The sequence below is a fragment of the Orcinus orca genome, chromosome 6 (genome assembly GCF_937001465.1).
Source record: "Orcinus orca chromosome 6, mOrcOrc1.1, whole genome shotgun sequence".
Taxonomy (NCBI): Eukaryota; Metazoa; Chordata; class Mammalia; order Artiodactyla; family Delphinidae; genus Orcinus; species Orcinus orca.
The window spans coordinates 19,810,323-19,835,344 of NC_064564.1; the positions used below are offsets into that span (position 1 = coordinate 19,810,323).

The 25,022-nt window shown below is 42.2% G+C and overlaps 1 protein-coding gene across 8 annotated transcripts in view; it reads left to right on the plus strand.

Annotated features, from left to right (window-relative positions):
- Positions 1-593: 593 nt before the first annotated feature.
- LOC101271509 (tumor necrosis factor receptor superfamily member 10A) overlaps positions 594-25,022 on the plus strand; it is a 105,886-nt gene continuing 81,457 nt past the window's right edge. For 2 of the 8 annotated variants that reach the window (XM_049711677.1, XM_049711678.1), the window contains exon 1: positions 599-923. In XM_049711677.1, the coding sequence (XP_049567634.1) occupies positions 744-923 (180 nt within the window). In that variant the 5' untranslated portion in view covers positions 599-743. Of the gene's footprint in view, positions 924-25,022 lie in introns of all 8 variants that reach the window. The other 6 variants (XM_049711675.1, XM_049711680.1, XM_049711674.1 and 3 more) reach the window with 6 other exon arrangements.

Here is a 25,022-nt window from a genome sequence, read left to right on the forward strand (position 1 = left end):
TTCCCAAGGGCTTTAAAGAATCTACAGAGAAGGAAAACCCCGAAGAAAGGCTTAATAAAGTGGATTCCTCCAGCTTGCCTGACTGCAGGAGCAGCAGGGTTAAGAAGAGATGGCATGAAGTCCTGAGTGCGAAAGTCAGATGACAGACCTGGAATTACGGGAACGTGCAAGGTGGTGACGGGGGAGGTCGGGAGCCTAATGGTGACCTGAATTCAGATCCACCGCTTGCTGCCTCTGCGACCTTCATTCTGTCCACCCACGTGTTCATTGAGTGTCTGCTCCAGCCAAGCACCTGGTTACTGAGACGCTAAGATCAAGCCTCTGGCTCAGAAGCTTAGCACTGGGACAGAGCTGCAAAGTGACTCTGAAGGCAGTGATATTCATGCACCCACCCTGCCAATAAGGGTAGAAGGAGCAGAAGCTGAGAATGGGCAGAAGGCTGTAGTCAGAAGCCCAGAGCGGTAGCTCGGGAGCGTCGTTGGCCCTGGTAAGGGACCCGCTTCAGGAAGGGTTTTTAACGCCAACTCCGTCTTTTTTCCAGTTCAGAGGAAGGAGGAGCTTCTTATTCGCCCGGCACTGATTGCGCAATACCCGCGTAAGACTAGGCGGGGCCACCAGCTCTCCTCATTCACCCCAAACCCGCGAGAGCGGTGCTTCGGAACTGCGGTATCCCGCAGACTTCCAGCAACTAGCAATCAGAAGCGGACTTTCTCGCGTTCAGCAAAAGACACTCTCGATCCCTGATGGCGCTGCCGGCTGTCACCTCGAGGCGACCTGAACAGCGAGCGCTCCCCGACCGCACGAGGCAGCGGGGACGTAGCGCGCCGGCCGCCTCGGGCTCCCGGGCCTCGGTTCCTAGTCCCAGGCCTCCGTTCCGGGGCCCCAGGGCTCTCATCTTCGTCCTTTCGGGTGTCCTGCTGTCGGTGAGTTCGTATCGCGGATCCTGGCTCCGGAAGGCGCGCTTGGCGGCCGGGAAAGGGGGTGGGCGGGACGTGGGGACACGGTGGGGTGCCTGCCCGAGTCACCTGCGGCCCGGGTTGTCTGAGCGGGACCAGCAGTGGGCAGAGTCGGGAGAAGGAGCAGAGTCATGACCCGGCAGGACCGACCGGGCCCAGAGGGAGAAAAGCCCGCATTCCTAGGCTTGTCTGGCTGCCCCAGAAGTAAATTCCAGAGAGAAGAGTTGAAAACTCCTTAGCAAGCCTTGATATGGCCCAGCCCTTCCCTCTCATTACCTTACTCCGCTTCGCACCCCCTCTCTCCTCCCTCTCCTTTCCTTTCCTTCCCAGCTTCCTCCCTCCCCCTCCCCTCCCCTCCCCTCCCCTCCCCTCCCCTCCCCCTCCCCTCCCCCTCCCCCCTTTTATGCCTCTGTTTAAATTCTAAAACATGCTCATTGCATCTATTCTTCCCATTGATTTTTACAGATAAGTAGCTTTCCCATCCTCCGTTGCATTCAGCACCGGTTCTTGGCTGCTGTGAGCAATTTGCCAAATTCCTTCCGGGCACTTTCTTCCACAGCAACATACAGGGCTTACAGGGTAAACCACCAGTAATCATACAGCTGACCCCAGGGGCTCTGTCTTTAGTTTAGGAGGAAAGGGTGTGAAGCTTTTATTTTGATTTCCATTTTGAGATCAAACAGGTAAGGTGTGCATCCTGGAAAAACTATTTAATGGCTGCCCTGAGCTAGGAGGCGGAAGGCTTTAGTGTTAACGTAGCTTGTCTTTTTACCTATACAACAACCATCCAAAACCCACAAAAATCTCAGAAGAAACAGACCTCAGACCACAAGAAAACCTTGAGAACAAGTCTGACGCACTATGTCACAGCTGCTCAGGTTAGGAGTAAAAGACAAACACTGAATGATATTACCTATATGTGGAATCTGAAAAATACAACAAACTAGTGAATAAAACAAAAAAGAACCAGACTCACGCATATAGAGAACAACCTGGTGGTTACCAGTAGGGAGAGGGAATCAGGGAGGGGCAATATAGGGATAAGGGGAAAAGAAGTGTTGTTATGGGATTATATGAAATCACACGTGTGTGAAACGTTTGAAAATTGTAAAGCACTAGAGAATTTAAAGAATCTTTAAAAAAAAAAAAAGAGTTAACGGTGTAGCTTTAGGGTGTGTTTGTCTCCTCAAGCTAAGAGTAGTGTTTGTTTGGTTGACTCTTATCAGGAAAAAGAGAGAGTGAAGATCAAACTAGACTGTTTTGCAGTCTAAGGGGGGGGCGGGGGGGGGAGGGCAGGAAGCGACGGGGGGCGGGAAGCAGGAGAGGGAAATCCCTGCTCATGATTCATCTCTGGGCAGAGCAGGGTCAGTAGAGTCTACACAGGGCTCAACTTAACACACTTCCACATCTCCTCCTTCCTTCTCATTTCCTCCCTCTTTTTTTTTTTTTTTTTTTTTTGCCATGCTGGCAGCATGTGGGATCTTAGTTTCCTAACCAGGGATCGAACCCTTGACTCCTGCAGTGGAAGCGGGGAGTCATAACCACTGGCCTGCCAAGGAAGTCCCCTCGTTACCTTCTCTTTTGTCCCACGCTGCTGCTCCAGTGCAGCCCTCCTGTCTCCCTCCTCTGTCTCTGTCTCTGTCTCTGTCTCTCTCTCACACACACACACACACACACACACACACACACACCCCGCCCCCACAGACACACAAGTCTGTGGGTCGGCAAAGCCTCAGATCTCCACCACACCCGGGTCCCTCAAACAGGGTGCAGTGGGGATTACACACTAGGAAGCCTCCTCCTCGCCCACCCCCTCCCCCTTTTACTTTGACTTCGTTCTTGTCTGTGATCCTGTCCGTGTGGACTTTTCACCCCATGTCCACCAGTGTCCCTGCCACCAGTAGCATTGTCACCTCTGTCTTGCAGCCCCTCCAGGCTCTTTTCACCTTGGTGACCTTGGTGGTGTTTATGGGGGTGCGGGGGGGTCTTTGTGTCTCTGCCTCAGCTCCCTGTGGCCGGAACTGTCCCTGCACAGGGCTGCTCAGCAAGCTCCAGACGTGCCTCCCCTGAACGCACATGGGTTCTAAGATGCCTGCACTAATGCTGGTATGATGTCCTTGTCCTGTTCTAGGGGGTATTTATGGTGGGAAATATGACTGGCAGGTTGGGAACAGAACAGAGGTAACTGAATGTCCTGTTGAGGGATTGCCCAGGTCCAAAGGCACCATGGAGTCAATTTCAAGTTTTCACTTGATGTTACCAAAGATTTTTAAAAAGGCACCATTTGTAGTGTTAAAAGTGTCAATTCATCAGGAAGACATCTTAATCATAAATATTATATGCCTAATAGTAGAGCTTTAAAATATCAATACATAAGGCAAAAACTGATGAAATTAAAGGACTATCATATCATCCTTTAATGAAGATGAGAAAGGGTAGTAACACTATCAACCACCATGGGAATTGCCCCGCAGTCCGGTGGTTAGGACTCTGTGCTTTCACCGCAGAGGGCACCTGTTCACTCCCTGGTTGGGGAACTAAGATGCCGGAAGCCCTGCGGCACGACCAAATTAAAAACAAACTTAAAAAAAAAGAACCAAAAAAAACCTATCAACCACCTTGACTTAATTGACATTCAGAGAGCACACTGCAACATCTAATGAAGTCTCATTCTTTTTTGACGAACGTGGTACTTTCATCAACATAGACCACATTCTGGACAATTTAAAAAAGTCTAAATAAGTTTAAAAGCAATGAAATCGTATAGACTCTGTTCTCTGACTTCAATGAAATTACATTACTAGTCAAGAATGATCTCTAGAAAAAAAAACTCCAAAATTTGAGTTTAAAGCAACATACCTCCAAAGCATTCATGGTTCTTAGATGAAATCAAAAGAGAATTTTTTTTAATTTCAAAATATATAATACTGAATACATACCACATGGAAATTTGTGGAAGACTGCTAAAGCAGTGCTTAGAGTAAACTGTGTAGTTTGCAATTAAAGACCTTCCTTCTGTTAAAAGAAGAGGGGGTTGGGAGAAATAGGGAGTAAAATTTTAAAAAATAAAATAAAATCAGTGACTGGAAGATCCGCATTAATCACCATAAAATAAGTGCAAATTAAACTCAAAAGAATAAGAAGGAAATAATAATATGAGTAGAAATCAATGAGATAGAATACAAACAGTTAAAGGAATTGACAAACCAAGTATTGATTCTTTGAAATAATCAACAGAATGAATAAAATAAAATCAATAAACCAAATTTTAAAAGAAAAAAAAGCAAAAAAAAACCCCAATATAAAGAAGTAACGATGGGATATTATTACAAACTCTGCAGCCATGAAAAGGATAATAAGGGGATCTTATGAATAATAATTTTATGCTGATAAATTTGACAACTTGAATAAAATGGACAAATTCCTTGAAAAATACTACTTAGCAAAACAGATACAAGATGATTCTACTCAGGTTCTGGACATTGCTCTAAGTCAGAGGAGAAAGGCATAAAGATCGGAAAGGAAGAAATAACCAACTGTATTCATTTGCAGAGAACACCTGCTAGAACTAAGTGAATCTAGCAGGTCATAGCATGCAAGTCCGGGAGCATAGGAGGCAATAGGATTGTGTGAGCAGAAAAAGAGGACGCAGCCATTACCTAAACTCAGAGGAGGCCCAGCCTGGAAAAGGGAGGACTAGAGGGACACACATTAGCACATCTGTCTCTAAGTTCTTCAAAGAATTTTAGGTGTCAGAGGGCTGCATTTTGTCTTATTTGGATCCAGCCAGTCAAACTGGGCTCCACATAACTTGTTTTTGGTTCAATCTTCTTCTTTTTAAAATTTAACATCCTGACTTAAAACACTCTCAAATTACAGAAAATTGCAAAAACCGTACTAAACACATTTCCTTGAACCATCTGAGAACAAGTCAATGACAGAATGCACATCACCCCTTAATGCTTCAGTGGGGGTTTCCAACAAACCAGAACATTCTACCCCCATAGTTAAATGCAGCCTTCAGAATCAGAAAATTAACATCCAAAGGGTACTATCAGCTAATCCTCAGACCCCATTCATATTTCTCCAGTTGTCTCTATGATATCATTTATTGCACAGAGATCCTATCCTGAATTGCTGTTTCATCTTTTTCTGTGACTCCTTGATATTTAGTGGGAAATTGACAGACTATTTTTGAGGACAGGTTGTCAACTTCCTTTTTATTTTATTTACTTATTTACATGTATGTTAGATGATTTTGTATTTTTCCTACGTGCCTGTTATGGGCTGAATTGTGCTCCTCCACCACCAAATTCATATGTTTAAATCCTAACCGACAGTAGCTCAGAATAAGACTATGTTTGTAGATAGGGTCTTTAATTTATTTAATTTTTTAAATAAAAAATATTATTCAATTTATTTAAACTGAAAACCAAAACCATACAAAACAGTTCATCCATTTCACCCATCCTGCACTCCTACCCCACCTGTTGCAACCATCAATCTGTTCTCTGTATCTATGAGCTTTTTTTAAAATTTTTTTTTAGATTCTGCATATAAGAGAGATCATATGGTATTTTTCTTTGTCTGACTTTTTCACCAAGCATAATGCCCTCAAGGTCCACCCATGTTGTCATGCATGGAGAGATTTAAATTTTTGTGGCGGAATAATATTCCACTGTGTTTATATATATATATATATATATATATATATATACCACAATTTCTTTATACATTCACCCATCAATGGACACTTCAGTTGTGTCCATTTCTTGAGTATTGTAAATAATACTGCAGTGAACATGGGGTGCTTATATCTTTTTTAGTTAGCGTTTTCATTTTCTTTGGATAAATACACAGAGGTGAAATTGCAGAATCATATAGTAGTTATATTTTTAACTCTTTGAGAAATCTTCATACTGTTTTCTATGGTGGTTGCACAAATTTGCATTCCCACCAACAGTACACAAGGGTCCCCTTTTCTTCACATCCTCCCCAACGCTTATTCTTTTTTTGTCTTTTTGATAATAGCCATTCTAACAGGTGTGAGGCAATATCTCATTGTGGTTTTGATTTGCATTTCCCTGATGATTAATGATGTTGACCATATTTTTATGTACCAATTGGCTATCTGTATGTCTTCTTTGGAAAAATGTCTATTCAGAACTTCTGCTAATTTTTAAATTGGATTGTTTGGGGGATTTTTGCTATTGAGTTGTATGAGCTCCTTATATATTTTGGATATTACCTGTTTATAAGATACATGATTTACAAATGTTTTCTCGCATTCAATATGTTGCCTTTTTATTTTGTTAACAGTTCCCTTTGCTGTGCAGAAGCTTTGTAGTCCCACTTGTTTATGTTTGCTTTTGTTGCTTTTGCTTTTGGTGTCAGATTCAAAAAATCATTGCCAAGATCAGTGTCAAGTTGCTTACTGTCTATGTTTTTTTCTAGGAGTTTTATGGTTTCAGTTCTTATGTTCAACTCTTTAATCCATTTTGGGTTGATTGTGTGTATGGTATAAGATAGTGGTCCAGTTTCATTCTTGTGCATGTTGCTGTCCAGTTTTCCCAACACCATTTGCTGAAGAGAATGTCCTTTCCCATTGTATATTCTTGGCTCTCTTGGCAAAAGTTAATTGACCATATATGCATGGGTTTATTTTGGGGCTCTCTATTCTATTCCACTGATTTATGTGTCTGTTTTTATGCCAATACCATACTGTTTAATTGAAATAGCTTTATAATATAGTTTGAAATCAGGAAGCAAGATGCCTCCAGCTTTGCTTTCCTTTCAAGATTACTTTGGCTATTCAGGGTCTTTTGTGGTTCAGTACAAATTTTAATTCTTTGCTCTGTTTCTGTGAAAAATGCCATTGAAATTTTGATAGAGATTGCATTGAATCTATAGATTGTTTTAGGTGCATGAACATTTTAACAGTATTGATTCTTTAAATCCATGGGCATGGACTATCTTTCCATTTATTTGTGTCTTCTTCAATGTAGTTTTCAATATACAGGCCTTTGACGTCCTTGGTTAAATGTATTCATAGGAATTTTCTTTTTTAGATGCAATTGTAAATTAGAATGTTTTCTTAATTTCTCTTTCTGCTGGTTTTTTATTAGTGTAAAGAAATGCAACCAGATGTTTTCATGTTGATTTTGTATCCTGTAACTTTACTGAATTCATTGATTAGTTCTAAGAGTTTTTTCGATGGCATTTTTAGGATTTTCTATACATAATATCATGTCATCTGTGACATGTGACAATTTTACTTACTCCTTTCCAATTTGGATGTCTTTTATTCCTTTTTCTTACCTAATCACTCTGGCTGGGACTTCCAATACTATGTTAAATAAAAGTGACAAGAGTGAGTGTCCTTATCTTGTTCCTGATCTTAGAAGAGGTAATTTTAGCTTTCCACCATTGAATATGATGTTTGCTGTGGCCTTGTCAGATATGGCCTTTATTATGTTGAGGTCTATTCCCTCTATACCTGTTTTGTTGAGAGTTTTATCATAAATCAATGTTGAATTTTGTCAGATGCTTTTTCTGCATCTATTGAGATGATCGTATCATTTTTATTCTTCATCTTGTTAATGTGGTGTATCACATTGACTGATTTGTGGATTTTGAACCATAGTTTGCATCCTTACAATAAATCCCACTTGATCATGTTGCATGGTCCTTTTAAGGTATTGTTGAATTCAGTTTTCTAATATTTTGTTGAAGATTTTGGCATCTATGTTCATCAAGGATATTAGCCCGTAATTTTCTTTGTGCATGTGTGGCTGGCTTCCAGTCATCCTGAATCTAGGCATTGAGATCTTCTCCTTTGGGATAGGACATGTCTTGGCACATGCTCAACTACTGGGAACACTTAAAAAATATAATAGGCTGCTTCAGCAATCCCAAAAGTTTGAGAGATGACTAAGAGCTGGGGGAGGGCTGAACAAAAAATTCATTTCCTACACAAGGCTACTTCTTCAAGACTGGGAGAGAGATGGTTGTTTCTTCTACTGTATAGAAACAAATACAGAGAGTCAAGCGAAATGGAGAAACAAAGAAATCTGTTCCAAATGACAAAATAAGATAAAACCTTAGGAAAAACCCTTAATGAAATGGAGATAAGTAAGTTCCTTGATAAAGAGTTCAAAGTAATGGTCACAAAGAAGCTTGCCGAACTGGGGAGAATGAATGAACACAGTGAGAACTTCAACAAAGAGATGGAAAATATAAGAAATATAAAACATTGGGATCCTTTTTTTTTTTTTTTAAAGACTGTCTTTGAAATTCAGAGTGTATTTTTCACTTGCAACACACCTTGATTCAGAGAAGCTATTTGAAGTGCTCCATCCCCACATGGGCCTAATGATTACTGTATTGGACAACACCACCTGGGTCTCTAGAACTGAGAGAAGAAAGTCCTAATCCCTGTCCTCAACGAGCTGCCAGTCAATGGAAGACACAGAGGCACAGAAGTAATACAACAAGGAGGGAAAAGCCTTCAGATAAAGCTCATGCCATCTGCCCCGGCAAGAAAACAATAGGAAAAAATTTAAGCTGTGAAGAGTCAAATGGTGACCCAAAGAAAGGGGGTTCTGTGCTCTGGAATGCAAAGGTATTCTCCAGGAACTGAGCTGAAGACTTGCAGGAGCTGTCACGACCTGGGAGCCCATGTCCCAAGGCTTGACCTTCACCTCCAGGCTCTCCTCCTTTAGGTGACCTCACTCTTCCCTGCAGGATCTATCTGTCATTCTCATCTAATTCATATTTATCAGTAATGAAAGATACTCTAAAAAAACCAACTTTCAAAACCTTTCCTTAATAATGTGTTATGATGATGACACTTCCTATCAATGATAAAAAAGTGACTATTCAGTAATGGTGATGGAGCAACTAGGATGACTTCTGAAAAATAATAGTGTCTTCCTTATGCTCTTCTTATATTAGAAAATTAAGACTAGATGGATCAATGAATTAATTGTAATATATGAAACAAAAATACTGCAAAAATATGAGAAAAAAATTCTTACAAGTTCGGAGAGGGGAAAGACTTCTTCAGTATGACAAGAAACTATAAAACTTGCCTAAAGTCAACTATATACAAATTAAGAAGAAAGCTGCATGGAAGAAATCATGACAAAGTTAAAAACAAATTAGAAAAAAGTACTCAGAATACAAAGCACACTTAGAATTGCAATTTCCTTAATCTATAAGAATTCATAATGGGGACTTCCCTGGTGGTCCAGTGGTTAAAACTCCGAGCTTCTACTGCGAGGGGCACAGGTTCGATCCCTTGTCGGGGAACTAAGATCCCACACACTGCATGGTGTGGCAAAGAAAAAAAAAAAAAAAAAGAAGATCAACAAGGAAATAGTAGACTTGAACAATACTATAAACCAAATAGACCTAGCAGACATCTATAGAGTACTTCAGTCAACCACAACAAAATACACATTCTTTTCAAGTGCACATGGAACATTCTCCAGATTAGACAATATGTGAGCTCATAGAACAAATATCAATAAATTTAAAAGGAGAGAAATAATAGAAAGTATACCCTCCCACCACAATGGAATGAAGTTAGAAATCAATAACAGGAAGAAATTGGGGAAGTTCACAGCTATGTAAAAATTAAACCACACTCCCAAATAACCAATTAGTCAAAGAAGACATCAAAAAGGAAATTGGAAGATATTTTGAGATGAATGAGATTGAAGATACAGCATACCAAAACTTACGGGATATAGCTAAAGTAGCTGAAAACTTAGAAAGAAATTTGTAGCTGTAAATGACTACTTTAAAGGAAGAAGAAAGATCTCAAATCAATAACCTAATATTGTACTGTAAGACACTGAAAAATGAAGAGCAAACTAAAGGTAAAGTAAGCAGAGGAAGGAAATAATACAGATTAGAGCAGAAAGTAATGAAATTGAAAGTAGAAAAACAACAGAGTGTGTGCTGATGAGTGTGTGATGGGCCTTGTGGTGCCCTAGCCCTTCTGCTTGCCCATGACCATGGTAGAAACGGGGAAAAGCCGATGCTGGTCAGGCCTCCTGTGCCATGGGGAAGGGGTGAAGGAGGGAGATCAGGGTCATGGAGGGGAAAGGAACCTGCTCCCGGCTATGGTAGACCAGCAGCTCTGTGAGATGTTATGCTACTTATTATCTGTCTTCTTTTCACTAGCTATATTCCTAAAACCTAAAACAGGCAGGCACAGAGTGGGTACTCCCATGTTTGTTGAACGATTAAATAAAGGCTGCATGGTATTCCACTGTGTGGCTGTTACATAGTTTAGTAATAATCTGCATAACACTAAGAATTTTTGATTTTTTTCAAAATTATTATTACATTGAATATATGTGAAAATAAATCCATATATATTTTTCTGATCATGTAAATAGGGTGGCTTTCTAGAAGAATAGAATCTGGGTCAACCTGCAAAAGTATATTTTTACCGTAGACCTGCATACACACACTCACGTGGTCACATGTACATCCGGTTTTGGTTCATATAGTTCAGTAGTTTTGATCTTATGTTGTGGGCCTTTTTTCATTTTTGCTAACTACAAAAAAATCGGTTTAAACTTGCATTTCTTTATTTTCATTATTTTTGTTTATGATTTTGGTCTTTTCTGCTTAGAGTCTTTCTAAGAAGACAAGCTATCATGCCTGTGCATTTTCTCACATACAGACAATAAGTTCCTAATTTTTTGTTATCATTTTATTTAGTCTAATATTTTAGTGTACAGAAATTTTCATTTTTAACTAGTGAAATTTGTAGATACAACACTTTTTAATTGCTTATAAGCTTAGAGAGACCCCATATAAGATGAAGTTCTCTAATCTCGTAGAGAATTTTTATTTTTTTTAGCGTGTAGCTATAACCTAAATGGAATTTATTTTGTGATTGATATGATGTGTTCCCTGAATTGTTCTGGGTCACTTTCTGGTTCTTCCAACCCCATTTAGCAATGGATTCTCCTATTTCTCTCTGCTTTTGGTCTGTCCTTGACCACAGTTCAAATGTTTATACAGACATTGGTCTCTTTCTGCTTAGATAGTTCCTTTTTGCTCATTTCTTGCTCAATACACATTTTAACTTAATAACGTGAATGTAAAAAAAAAAAAAGAAAGAAAACAAACATTTAAAAGGTCAGTTATCCCTCCATCCTGATTAACTACTTTGATATTTTTAAAAAGAGGTCAATACACGTTCAAAGTGAGAAAATTTAAATAGTACAGAAAGGTTCTCAGACAATAGTGAGACCTCTTTCACTCTTTTCCCAGCCCCCTGGCTCTTTTTATTTCAAGTAACTAGGAGAGGGAATTTCTTGTGATTGTTTGCCGGAATCTTTATGTATATGCCATGTATATATGCATATGCATATGTATAGCTGTATATTTTTACATGCAAGACATTATACTATGTAATATGCTCTTCCCAATGAAATTTTCTAATATATTTTAGTATGTAACAGAGCAAATACCTTTTCCTTACTTTTTTAAAACTTATAATTTTACCCAGGCAGAATTTAGAATTGTTTCACAAGATTTCCTCCACTCCCCCCCCCAAAAATCATTTAAGTTTTTATTAAATTTATCTTAAAATTAAAAAATAATCTAGTAAGAATTGAGATATTGTCAATATTCAACATATTTCTTATGAAGATAGAATTTCAAGTCAAGTACAGTCGTCCCTCGGTTCCTGCAGGAAATTGGTTCCAGGAGTTCCCACATATGCCTAAGTCTGCAGATGCCCGAGTCCCTGATATAAAATGGCATGGTAAAGGCAGCCGTCCACACCCATGGGTTTTACATCTGTGGATTCAACCAACTACAGATAGAAATTTCAAAATGTGCAAATATGGAGAGCTGACTGTATATGTTTTGAAAATCCACATATAGGTGGATTCACAAAGTTGAAATCTGTGTTGTTCAAGGTTCAACTGTATTATAACTCAATTAAGATTTATGCTTTTCTTCACATCAATTATTACATTTTCTTGTCAAGGCTGTTTTCTTTGTATCTTAAGCATTTTGTAAGTTGGACCCTCTTGTCATAAACTTTCTGATTCAGTTTTAAACTCTACAATCATATCTAAAATACGACTGTTTTACCTGCTCCATCCAAGAATCTGCCTCATTTTTTTTTTCACAACATGCTTCATAGGCTAGAGTTTTCAGAATAATGTTCAACTATCCTTAGAAAAAGCAGGTGTTTTCGTATTGAATGGACTCTCTTGGAGAGGCCCTTAGTATTTAACCATTAAGAACAAGGTTGGGGATAAAAGGTCATACTGTATAGCACAGAGAACTATGTTCAATATCCTATGATAAACCATAATGGAAAAGAATATTAAAATATAAATATATATATGAATAACTGAATCACTTTGCTGTACAGCAGAAATTAACACAACATTGTAAATCAACTGTACTTCAGTAAAAATTAAATTAAATTTTTTTTAAAAGAATGAGGTTGGGACTTCCCTGGTGGCACAGTGGTTGGGAGTCCACCTGCCGATGCGGGGGGCGCGGGTTTGTGCCCCGGTCTGGGAGGATCCCGCGTGCCGCGGAGCAGCTGGGCCCGTGAGCCATGGCCGCTGAGCCTGCGCATCCGGAGCCTGTGCTCCATGATGGGAGGGGCTGCGGCGGTGGGAGCCCTGCGTACCGCAAAAAAAAAAAAAAAAAAAAAAAAAAGAATGAGGTTGGGTCTTGGTTTCATGTAGAAATTCTTATCATTGTGGATGCAGCCTCTGATTTTGAGATGGTTTCAAAAAATCAAAATTGGTGCTTAATTTTACCAAATATCTTTCCACCTTCCATAGAGACTATCAGATGCTTTCATTCCCTTATTTAGACTATTGATATGGTACATTATTACTGATCAAAGCACCTTTGCATTTGTGGAATAACCTTTACTTCTATTTTCCAAAGTGCCCTCATGTATATTCTTCACTTGAGTCACATATAGCCTGGGATGTAGTGCCTGTCTCCTGACTGGGTGGGTGAGAAAGGACTGGAAGGGGCAGAAGGGAGCTGTGTGGAGTGCTGGGAATGTTCTGTGTCTTGATTGGGTGATAACTACTCAGCTGCATACAGCTGTCAAAGCTGGAGCAGACACTTAAGAAGTGAGGATTACTGTAGGGAATGTGTCCATTAAAAAAATATCAAAAGGAACCAAAACGAAATTGTAGGGCTGGAAAGTCAAATAGCTGAAGTGAGAAATCCGCACTACAGGTGTTTAACCACACATTTGACAGGTAGAAGAAAGGATCAGTGAACTTGAAGATAGGACAAAAGAACACAGGGCAGATAGCCCCTGCACGTGCATGGGAGTGGAAGAATTGATTTAGGAAATCACAGTGTCCCTGGTTTATCTCTTCTCCTTGAAAGGGAAGCAGTTGATAATCCCTTTGAAGAGTTTGTCAATAATATCAAACAATACAAGAAAGGCCATCAGCTACAAAATATTTACATATTTATGAATCCATGACCAAAATATGTAATTTTAAATAAAAATAAGTGTGTGTATTTTTCTCCCCCATCCTCCTGCTCTCCTCTGGAGCAGTGCTGAGTGACCCAGGTGCAGGGGTGTGTTTTCTTGCTGTGTGACCGGCTCCTTCCTTCTACCCTTTATGCCTCAGTCTCACCTTACATGAGTGTGTCTCCTGCTCTGACTCTGGATTTCCAGGCTCCAGGTTCCTGGGGAACTAGAGTCCAGCCCCTCCTCCCTCCTTCTCCTCCCTGCCCTTCCCCTGGGAGAGGGACCCCAGCCTGGCCTGGCTTCCCCACAGCCTCCCCAGGTGATGTCTCTGGGCCACACCTGGGCCTGCTGGGCTCCCTTGAGGTGCAGACCGGCTCTGACAGAGCTGCTGGGAAGGGGGGGTGGGGCCCTGCTTGCTGGGGTCATTCTGTGACCCCTCACCCTCCTGCAGCTCCTGGGCCACCTTCCCTTTCTGTCCCCACTGGCCTTTCTGCATCCTCATCAGTGGGCCCAGTGGCTCAGCCCTGCAACCTCACAGAGACCCATTTCTTCTCCCCTGGACTTTAGGCCCTAGCTCTCCTTCTCACTTAGAGTTTCTGGAAGGCTTCGTGGTCCCACCTCTGTCCCCTTCCCAGAACCAAGGTGCTGAGTACACAGCTGCATCCCGCACCCCCAGAGGCTGCCCTTCTGCCCCTGCCCATTGGTACCTCAGCCTCACCCTGAAGACACGGAAACCACAACCTGCTGTTTTACTCTTACATAGTCCTCGAGTACCATCTCTCCCCTCCTCCACAATCTGCTCCTGCTCAGTTATCCCCCTTTCTCCTTCCCTTTATGCTCCAAACCAGTACTAGGTGTCCTCTTACTATAGGGCATTCCCATTCTCCAGCCTTGTACCTTTTCTCCTGCATTTCACCTTTGCCCCAACTTCCCCACCCCAACGCAGACAATAAACCTTCTGTGGGGTCACCTCTGAAGGTGAGGAAGATAACCTGCATTCCCAAGATGGCAAGTGTCCATTGCTATGTTGGAGCCCTGCAACCATCCCCTCCCCCAATGCTCAATCAATCACCAGTATCCTGATAGCCAAGAACTTGTGAATATATTTGAAAATATATCTTCAGTTAGATTCTTGATCATGTTCTTAAGGTAACTTCCTAGAAGAAGTGGAATATTGAGTTAAGCTATAGAGGTATTTTTTTCCTCTACACACACACACACACACACACACATATGTGCACACATGCACATATGCATGCACACATACACACGTGCACTATTTTGGTTCCTACCAACAGCTCGTTCATTTTGGTCTGGAGATTTTGGGGGAGCTATGGTCAGGGTTCCTCACAATTGATTCCGTGCACTCATTTAGCCCCATGCTGGAGAAAGGTCGGGCGCAGGACTGGGGTTGAGGAGGCAGAGGGTCATGCTGCGGCTGGGAAGCGGCAGGTCTGCACAGAGCTCTCCAGGGCCCTGCAGGTGGATGAGGACAGACCCTGGCAAAGTATTCACACCTTGAGACGGATCAGGGCATCCTTAGGGAGGGAATGTCCTCACCACAGGGTGGGAAGATCCCTGGAAGGGAAATGGCCCAGACAAAGCTCACCTCTATCTTGTATGCCCTGGTTTGCAGCAGCAAGCAGGGACCTACATCTCCTGGCTCCTGAGGTTTCCCTGGGAAAATCCCTTCCTGCACCCACTGCTGTCTTGTGAGTTGTTCAGTCATTACTACCATTATGGTTATTCTAACTTCCCTTATTCAAAGAAAAGAAGTGTACTGAAATTAGTGTATCAATTTAGAGGAGAAAAATATTCAATTATATACCTGATCGTTAACTTTACGCTTAACATCTTCCATCTATATCTGCTGACTTTTCTCTGTCATACGGGCCCAAGTCCTAATCTACCTTACTGCCATTTAGAATGTAGAATATTGCAGTACTGCCAACAGGTGGGATCTTTAACAATATCCAAAGGTATGTTTAAGGGAGAACATGCAGGATTCTTATTTCATTTTGAAAGTCCGCCACAATATATATCCAATATTTCAGTGTACATTAGGAAAACAACCAGCTCATCAAACTTGTGCTTTAGGGTTTGGAACCCTTTCTGTTCTCGTACCTTGTCTTGTACATGTTTTAATGATCCATTACTAGGTTACTTTTATGTTAAATTTTCTTCTGATTTTAAAATAATCCATGAGGCAGACACACCCTGAGATGACCACCAATGAGTCCAGCCCTGTGTAATCCCACCTGAGGGTATGGACAGAATCTGACTTCCTTCTCACCAAGAAAATGCCAAGGTGATAGGATGTCACCCCCTGATTGAGTTACGTTATGTGGACAAAGGGATAGGATGCCACTCTTTGTTTCTATTAGTTGCATCCTCCGTCCACTAAATCTCCAACCAGACTCCTTCCCTCTCCACATACTCCCTGTGTCACGCAGTCACTAGGGGGCCTAGTGATGGTGACACTCAGCATACGCAGGAACGTCATGAGATTTCCTCTGAGGCCAGAGCACTCAGAAGTGCTCCTACAGCACCCACAAAGGCTGTTCAGACCCTGACCACCAGGCAGGCCCAAAAGGGCCAGAGGTAGGGGGCGGTGGGTGAACTCATGCCCACTGGCTCCAGTGAGGTGGTCTCTACACTTGCGTGGTTCTGATTCTTCTAGTTGGCCAATAATCCAGGCAGAAGAAGTTCTGGAGGATCCTAGGTCACCTTCCTCATGGAGAACCTAAAACCCCTTCAACACTCACCATGCATTTAATTTTCTCCTTCTCTCTTTTGGGAATATAAGATGAACAGGAATGTTGTTAGCAACAGTTCTCAAATAAGTCGCATCAAAATTTGTGTGTACATATTGTAGAAAATAAATGTCCCATTATTGCAACAATCAGATAATACATAAGTGTTCCTATAAGAAATCTCTCTCCAGCATTGTCCTGGTTGGCTCTTGACTTAAGCTAAGGACGGGGAGGAATCTGTCCATGAAAAGATGCCCAAAAGAGGTGATGGGGTGACACATGAGGTCACCCATCCGAGTCACGTCTGTCCCGGGAGAAAGAGTAATGAGTGTCACAACTACTGCCCTCCTGAAAAGCAGATTCACTCTTGTGGCTTCCTCTCTGTGTCCTTCCCCAAAAGGGGAGGGCTCCACATATGACTGGGCTTTTGAAAGCATAGTTCACTCACAAGAGAGGTCTGAGAGCAGCCGAGTGGTATTTGAATGTTGTGTAATGTTTTTCGATTGTAACTAAAGGGCAGTAGTTACCCTTTGCTGATCTAGATGTGTCTTCCTTATCTGGAAGTTCTCTGCGTGGTATAATTCACAAGAATCTGAAAACTTTTCCTCTAAGATCAGGAATAAGACAAGGATGCCCACTTTCACAGCTTTTATCCACATAGTACTACAAGTCCTAGCCAGAGGAATTAGGCAAGAAAAAGAGATAAAAGGCATCCAAATAGGAAATAAAGGGAGATGCAAGAGGGAGGAGATATGGGGATATAAGTATATGTATAGCTGATTCACTTTGTTATAAAGCAGAAAATAACACACCATTGTAAAGCAATTATACTCCAATAAAGATGTTAAAAAAATAGGAAAGTAAGAAGTAAAACTGTCACTGTTCTCAGAGAACATGATATTATATATAGAAAACCCTCAAGACTCCATCAAAAACTCTTAGAACTAATAAATGAATTCAATAAAGTTATCTTTATTGATATAAATATCTATTGTATTTCTTTACACTAATAATAAACCCTCAGAAAGTGAAATTAAGGAAATAATGTCATTTAAAATTGCATCAAAAAGAATAATATTCCTAGGAATAAATTTAACAAAGGAAGTGAAAGATCTGTATATTGAAAACTACAAGACATCGAAGGAGATACAAATAAATAGGAAAATAGTAAATGTTCATGGAATTGATGAATCAATATTGTTAAAATGTTCATATACCCAAAACAATCTACAGATTCAATGCAATCCCTATCAAAATTTCAATCGCATTTTTCACAGAAATAGAAAAAAATGATCTTGACACTTGAGGTAAGGAAGATGGCAGAGTAGAAGGACATGCTCTCACTCCCTCTTTCGAGAATACCGGAATCACAACTAACTGCTGAACAATCATCGCCAGGAAGACACTGTATCTCACCAGAAAAGATACCCCACATGCAAAGGCAAAGGAAAAGCCACAATGAGATGGTAGGAGGGGCGCTATCAGAATAAAATCAAATCCCATAACTGCTGGGTGGGTGACTCACAAACTGGAGAACACTTATACCACAGAAGTCCACCCACTGGAGTGAAGGTTCTGAGCCCCACATCAGGCTTCCCAACCTGAGGGTCTGGCAACAGGAGGAGAAATCCCTAGAGAATCAGACTTTGAAGGCTAGCGAGATTTGATTGCAGGACTTCGGCAGGACTGAGGGAAACAGAGACTCCACTCTTGGAGGGAACACACAAAGTAGAGTGCATATCAGGGCCCAGGGGAAGGAGCGGTGACCCCATAGGACTGAACCAGACCTACCTGCTAGTGTTGGAGGGTCTCCTGCAGAGGTGGGGGGCAGCTGTGGCTCACCAAGGGACAAGGACACTGGCAGCAGAAGTTCTGGGAAATACTCCTTGGTGTGAGCCCTCCCAGAGTCTGCCGTTGGCCCCACCAAAGAGCCCAGGTAGGCTCCAGTGTTGGGTCACCTCAGGCCAAACAACCAACAGGGAGGGAACCCAGCCCCACCCATCAGCAGACAAGTGGATAAAAGTTTTACTGAGCTCTGCCCACCACAGCAACAGCCAGCTCTACCCACCACCAGTCCCTCCCATCAGGAAACTTGCACAAGCCTCTTAGACAGCCTCATCCACCAGACTGCAGACAGCAGAAACAAGAAGAACTACAATCCTGCAGCCTGTGGAACAAAAACCACATTCACAGAAAGATAGACAAGATGAAAGGGCAGAGGGCTATGTACCAGATGAAGGAACAAGATAAAACCCCAGAAAAACAACTAAATGAAGCAGAGACAGGAAACCTTACAGAAAAATAATTCAGATTAATGATAGTGAAGATGATCCAGGACCTTGGAAAAAGAATGGAGGCAAAGATCGAGAAGATGCAAGAAATGTTCAAAAAGACCTAGAAGAATTAAAGAACAAACAAACAGAGATGAACAATACAATGACTGAAATGAAAACTACACTAGAAGGAATCAATAGCAGAATAACGGAGGCAGAAGAACGGATAAGTGACCTGGAAGGCAGAAGGGTGGAATTCAATACTGCAGAACAGAATAAAGAAAAAAGAATGAAAAGGAATGAAGGCAGCCTAAGAGACCTCTGGGACAACATTAAACGCAACAACATTCACATTATAGGGGTCCCAGAAGGAGAGAGAGAGAAAGGGCTCGAGAAAATATTTGAAGAGATTATAGTCGAAAACTCCCCTAACATGGGAAAGGAAATAGCCACCCAAGTCCAGGAAGCACAGAGAGTCCCATACAGGATAAACCCAAGGAGAAACATGCTGAGACACATAGTAATCAAATTGGAAAAAATTAAAGACAAAGAAAAATTAAGGACAAATTTTATACACTGAAGTGTATAAAATGGATGAGTAATAAGAAAAAAAATAAAAATAAACATTAAATAAATAAAATAATCTTAAATTTGTATGGAACCACCAAAGACCCCAAATAGCGTAAACAGTCTTAAGAAAGAAGAACATAGCTAGAGGCATCCTGCTTCCTGATTTCAAACTATATTTCCAAGTTATTGTAATTAAACAGTATGGTATTGGCATAAAAACAGACACATGGATCAATGGAATAGAATAGAGAGCCCAGAAATAAACCCATGCATATATGGTCAATTAATTTATGCCAAGGGGGTCAAGAATATACAATGGGGAAAGGATTTCTCTTCAATAAATGGTGTTGGGAAAACTGGAAAGCCATAACATGCAAAAGAACGAAACTGGACCGCTATCTTACCCCATACACAAAAATTAACTCAAAATGGATTAAAGATTTGAACGTAAGAACTGAAACCATAAGACTCCTAGATAGAAAACGTAGGCAGTAAGTTCCTTGACATTGGTCCTGGCAATGATTTTTTGAATCTGACACCAAAAGGAAAAGCAACAAAAGCAAACATAAACAAGTGGGACTACATCAAACTAAAAAGCTTCTGCACAGCAAAGGAAGCCATCAACTAAACAAAAAGGCAACATCCTGAATGGGAGAAAATGTTTGCAAATCGTATATCTGATAAAAGGCTGATATCCAAAATATATAAGCAACTCATACAACTCGATAAGATAAACCAAACGATCCAATTAAAAAATTGGCAGAAGATCTGAACAGATATTTTTCCAGAGAAGACATACAGATGGCCAGCAGGTACATGAAAAGATGTTTAATATCACTAATCATCAGGGAAATGCAAATCAAAACCACAATGAGATATCACCTCACACCTGTTAGAATGGCTATTATCAAAAAAAACCCAGGAAATAACAAGTATTGGTGAGGCAACGGAGAAGAGGGAACCCCTGTGCACTCTTGGTAGGATGGTAAATTGGTGCAGCCACTATGAAAAATTATGAAGGTTCCTCAGAACATTAAAAATGAAACTACCATATGATCCAGCAATTCTACTTCTGGGTATTTATCTGAAAAAAATGAAGACACTAACTGGAACACACCCATGTTCATAGCAGCATTATTTACAATAGCCAAGATCTGGAAACAACCTAAGTGTCCATCAATAGATGAATGGCTAAAGAAATTGTGGCATATATATATATATATATATACACACACACACACACAGACATACACACAATGTGCTATTATTCAACCATAAAAAGAATGAAATCCTGCCATTTGTGAAAACATGGATGGGCCTTGAGGGCACTATCCTAAGTGAAATAAACCAGACAGAGAAAGAGAATACAATATAATCTTTCTTACATATAAAATCTTAAAAAAAAAAAAAACCCAAAAAACCCCCAAATCAAGTTCACAGATACAGAGAACAGATTGATGGTTGCTAGAGGTGGGGAGGGCGGGTTGGCGGGGGTGGAGAAATGGGTGAAGAGGGTCAAAAGGCAAAAAGAAAAGAAAAAAGGACTGTATGCAAACGGAGAGTTAAGAGACTCAGAGACAGCTCCATGACTGTGGGCTTTTGCACAGGGGCTGGGGAGGATTTCCTCTGGCTGGTTGGAATGTCTCTTGCTTCCTCTTCGTTCTCAGTGCCATGGTAGGTGACGAGGCTGGGGGGTACCCAAGACCTCCACCAGCCTGAGTCATCAGTTCCATCCAGTCTGCCTTGGATTCTCTCTGGCAGCTCCCCTCCCCAAGACCAGCTTAGACTCCCCTTCCTCTAGTTGGACTGTTACTAGAAGACCTGCCTCAGGCCACCAGGGTCAAAGGGCAGTGTGTAAAATATTTTAAAAATGTTTTTAATTAAAAAAAACTTTCCTCAAGTCACACAGGAATTTATTGACTCAGGGATGATTAGAACCCAGAGGTCTCCAGTGGACATGTTGGTATTCTGGTCTGCAATTAAAAAAAAGAAAAAAAAAATCAAATATAGGGTCTGGTTGGGGGCATTGCTGTGACAAACAGCTAATACAGAAGCACTTCCCTACCAGGCTTCTGGGCCCTCACCAGGCTTCTGAGGGGGCAGCTTCCAGAACACCTCCCAGTTGTGGTCCCCCCCCACTTCACCCCACCACTACCACCATGCAGCAAAGGACAGGGACCCTTGTTCCCAGTCTGCAACATCCTAATAGGAAGTAGGCCTGTGGAGCAAAATGATGAAGGAAAGAAAGGAAAGGCATAGAGGGAAGAGGAGGATGACTTACTCAACCAGGCTCACTTACTGAACCAGGCTCACCGGGAATAGATTACTCCTTTCAGTGGAAGAGGTTTTCATGATAAAGGTTCCTTTCTCTTTATTTTGCATCATTATATCTGAAAGGTGCCGTAACAGACTTTGATGGAACTTTTAAAATTTTTTTAAACAAAGTATTTGTACCTGCATTGTGTTGTAAATGCTCACACCCCCCTAGGATAGAGGGCCCAGCACCAGTGAAGAATGGGGGACAGACTCGGGCTTGGGAACAGCACCATGGAGTCCATGGCAAGAGCCCGCAGATATCAGAGGCCCAGACACTGGAGGGTGAGGGAGAGGGTAGAGGAAGATGCTGGGAACCCTGAGGGGGTATTCACCAGGGTCCAAATGTTCTATCAGGTACAACTTCAGGTTTATAAAACAAATGTGATGAAAGTAAATTTATACAGCCATGCTAATGATAATTAAGGTCCTTAAAAAGTAGAGTTCACAACAGGAAAATATAGTGTGTATCCTTTGCCTTTAAATAAATACTTATTTGTAATTCGATAGTAAATTGATCATTAACATTAATTATGTGAATAGGCCCAGGGCAAAAAATCCCACCAGGTCTCTCTCATTCTCTAAGCACTTAAATCTCAGAAAGTGCAAGTGAGTCTGGCAGTCTACTCATTTTTCTAACAATTCAAGGTTTCTTAGTTCATACCCCTACAATACGTGCAGGGCATCCACTCTGTGCCAAGCGGGGGCTGGAGGCGCTCCGCAGACTCTCGCGGGGGGGGGGTCTACTTCTTGGGAGTCCCTGTTCTCTGGCCTCCTTGGGGCCCTGGTCAATGGAAGGGGGGCGGGGAGGAGCAGAAGCTGAGAGTGGGCAGAAGGCGGTAGTCAGAAGATAGGTGGTTCAGGATTTATGAACGGGTGGGGCATTTGCCCTGCAAAGGGGCAGGGTCAGGACCCGCCTTGAACGCAGATTCTGAATCTCACAGCCCGAATCACAACAGAGCATGTGGGAGGTGCCCTGTCCCCACCTCCAAAGGCACATCCCCGGGCATCAGCCGCCAAAGCAGGCAGTTTCCTCTTTGAAACAGAGGTGCCGTCAAGGTCGCTGGGCTCCTCTCCTGGGCCACACGCGATTGGCTAGAAGTGGTGAATGTTTACGTCAACTCGACGGAAGGCGTAGCTCATTCGCCCCCGCGGGTGACGCAACCCGAGGATATAAAGCTAGCGTCAGGCTGAATCATTAGACCGTAGAGCCCTGCCCCGCGCATCCCACAGGCGGCAGGGACGATCCCGCGCCCCACGAAGCACACTTTCATTCCTGATGGCTACTCCGCGGCGACCTGGACAGCGAGCGCCCCGCGACCGCACGTGGCAGGGGGCACAGAGCACACAGGCCGCCTCGAGCACCCGGGCAGGGCGCGCCCCCGGTCCCAGGCCTCGGCTGCGGGGCCCCTTGGTTCTCATCTTCTTCGTCCTGGGTGTCCTGCTGTCGGTGAGCTCCCGCCGCGAGTGCCGGCTCCAGATGGCGCGCTCCTTGGCCGGGAAAGGGCGGGGGCGAGGGGGGCGGGACACGGCTGGGCATGTACCGGCAGCACCCACCCGGGCGAAGCCCAAGTACAGGGGGTGAGGGGGTGGCGGAGTGCGGATCCGGGGCTGGCAACATCTACCTGCGGCCCCGAAGGAGAAGAGCCCGCTCTCCGCCTCCGGGTCTTTGGAGGGTCTAGCTTCCAGATTGGTCCCAGGAGAGCATCAGCGAGTGACAGGACAGATCGCCTTTTCTTTCTCTTCCCCTTTCCTTCCTCCGATCCTCCTCACTCTTTTTATTTTGCACTACGTTTAACTTTTAAAACGTGTCCTTTGTAAATCGATTAACCGTGTAGGCCCCTGCCTTCCCCCACCACTGCCTTAAGCACCTTTGAATTTCCTTTTCCCTGAAAGGGGAGCAACCCTTAACGTTGCTTGCTGTTTGTTGCAATTTATGGGTGCTGTGTAGAAACCATCAATCAACCCACAGCTGGGACCAGATTCTCACCACTTCTTTAGGAGGCGAGCTGGAGGCTCTGGGGGCGATTTACCACGATCAGTGTGCATCCTAAAGAAACTCACTATGGAAAAAAATGTGTCTCCTTCCACTGCTTTCTCCGGTTGTTTGAGGCTCTTTTCGAAGTTTCTTATATGTTCACAGGAAAAAAAAAAAAAAATTAAGGGCCTAACAAGGTTACAGGAATCATGAAAATGTGTACTTTTCATTGTACAAATTAGTACTAAAAATCAGAAAAGAAATAACGTTTTGTATTCACAAAAAAATATAGACTTAGTTTTTAAAATTATCAGTTTATCATAGGTAGGATTCATGTTGAACACGGCTTGATGAATGGCTCTGGGTGCCTGTACGCACTGTCAAGCATCCGTGTAGCCATGTGCATTGTCCGTTAGGTAGCTCCTTAGAAGTGGAACTGCTGTCAGCAGGTTAGATAATTTTATACTTTTGTTTAGATAAGGATAAACTGGCCTCCAAAAGAAGGCTGGACGATTTTACCTCACACCGAGAGTCCACAAGTGTGCCTGTTTCCCTACACCTTTGCCACATTAAACTTTAATTCTTTGCTAGTCTAAGAAGTAAAAATGGGGCACCACAGTGCTGTGGTTTTGATTCCTCAGTGCCAGTAGAGATTTTCAAAGATCCGTGAGATTTCTGAGACTGGATGACCAGGAGACCCCAGATTAGGCAGCAGGGGAGGGGACAAAAATACAAACAGTAAAAGAACTGACAAAAATCTTACACAAATTCTTTCAGACAACATAAGAGTTCTTCAGTAGATTCTAAGCCCAGCATAACCCTAATAGTGAAACCTGACAAAAACATTTGAAAAGAAGAAAAATATTAATACGTTTCAATATCCTTCCTAAAAACAGAGGCAGAATTCCTTAACAAAACAAATAGTAAACTAAATTCAGGAATATTTAAAGAAGAAAACATGCCATGACCAAGTGGGTTTAGTCACAGGAATGACATCTGAAAATAAGTCAGTGTTTTTCACTATGCTAACACCATGAAGGAGCAAAACTATATGAACAGCTTAACAGATGCAGAAAAAGCATTCGACAACTCTTAACCTCCCTGTCATGCTAAAACCTCTCATTATATCAGGGCAGAAGAGACCTTCCTCCATCTGATGAAGGCCGCTTCCTCTTGGAGTCACATAGGAGATTAGGATAACCTAGAAAGGGGTGTGAAGGAATGTTCTGTAGTAATGCTAATTTCCAGGATCTAGATAGAGGGTTTGGGTTTCCCAAGTGTATGTGTTTTTAAAAACTGTTTGAATGGTACCCTTAAGAATTGTGCATTTCTTTCTTTGTAAATCTTAACACTGAAAAAAACTGTAAAGAAATATGGAGCTCAAGTTACAATGCTGAAGTATTGAGTTGCAGACGTGAATTTCATCATAAAAATAAGACACATAGGAGAATGGACAGAGGGATAGATAAAGAAAGAAATATGGGGCTTCCCTGGTGGCGCAGTGGTTAAGAATCCGCCTGCCAATGCAGGGGACACGGGTTCAAGCCCTGGTCCGGGAAGATCCCACATGCCGTGGAGCAGCTAAGCCCGTGCGCCACAACTACTGAGCCTGAGCCACAACTAGAGAAAGCCCGCGTGCAGCAACGAAGACCCAACGCGGCCAAAAATAAATAAAAATTAAATAAA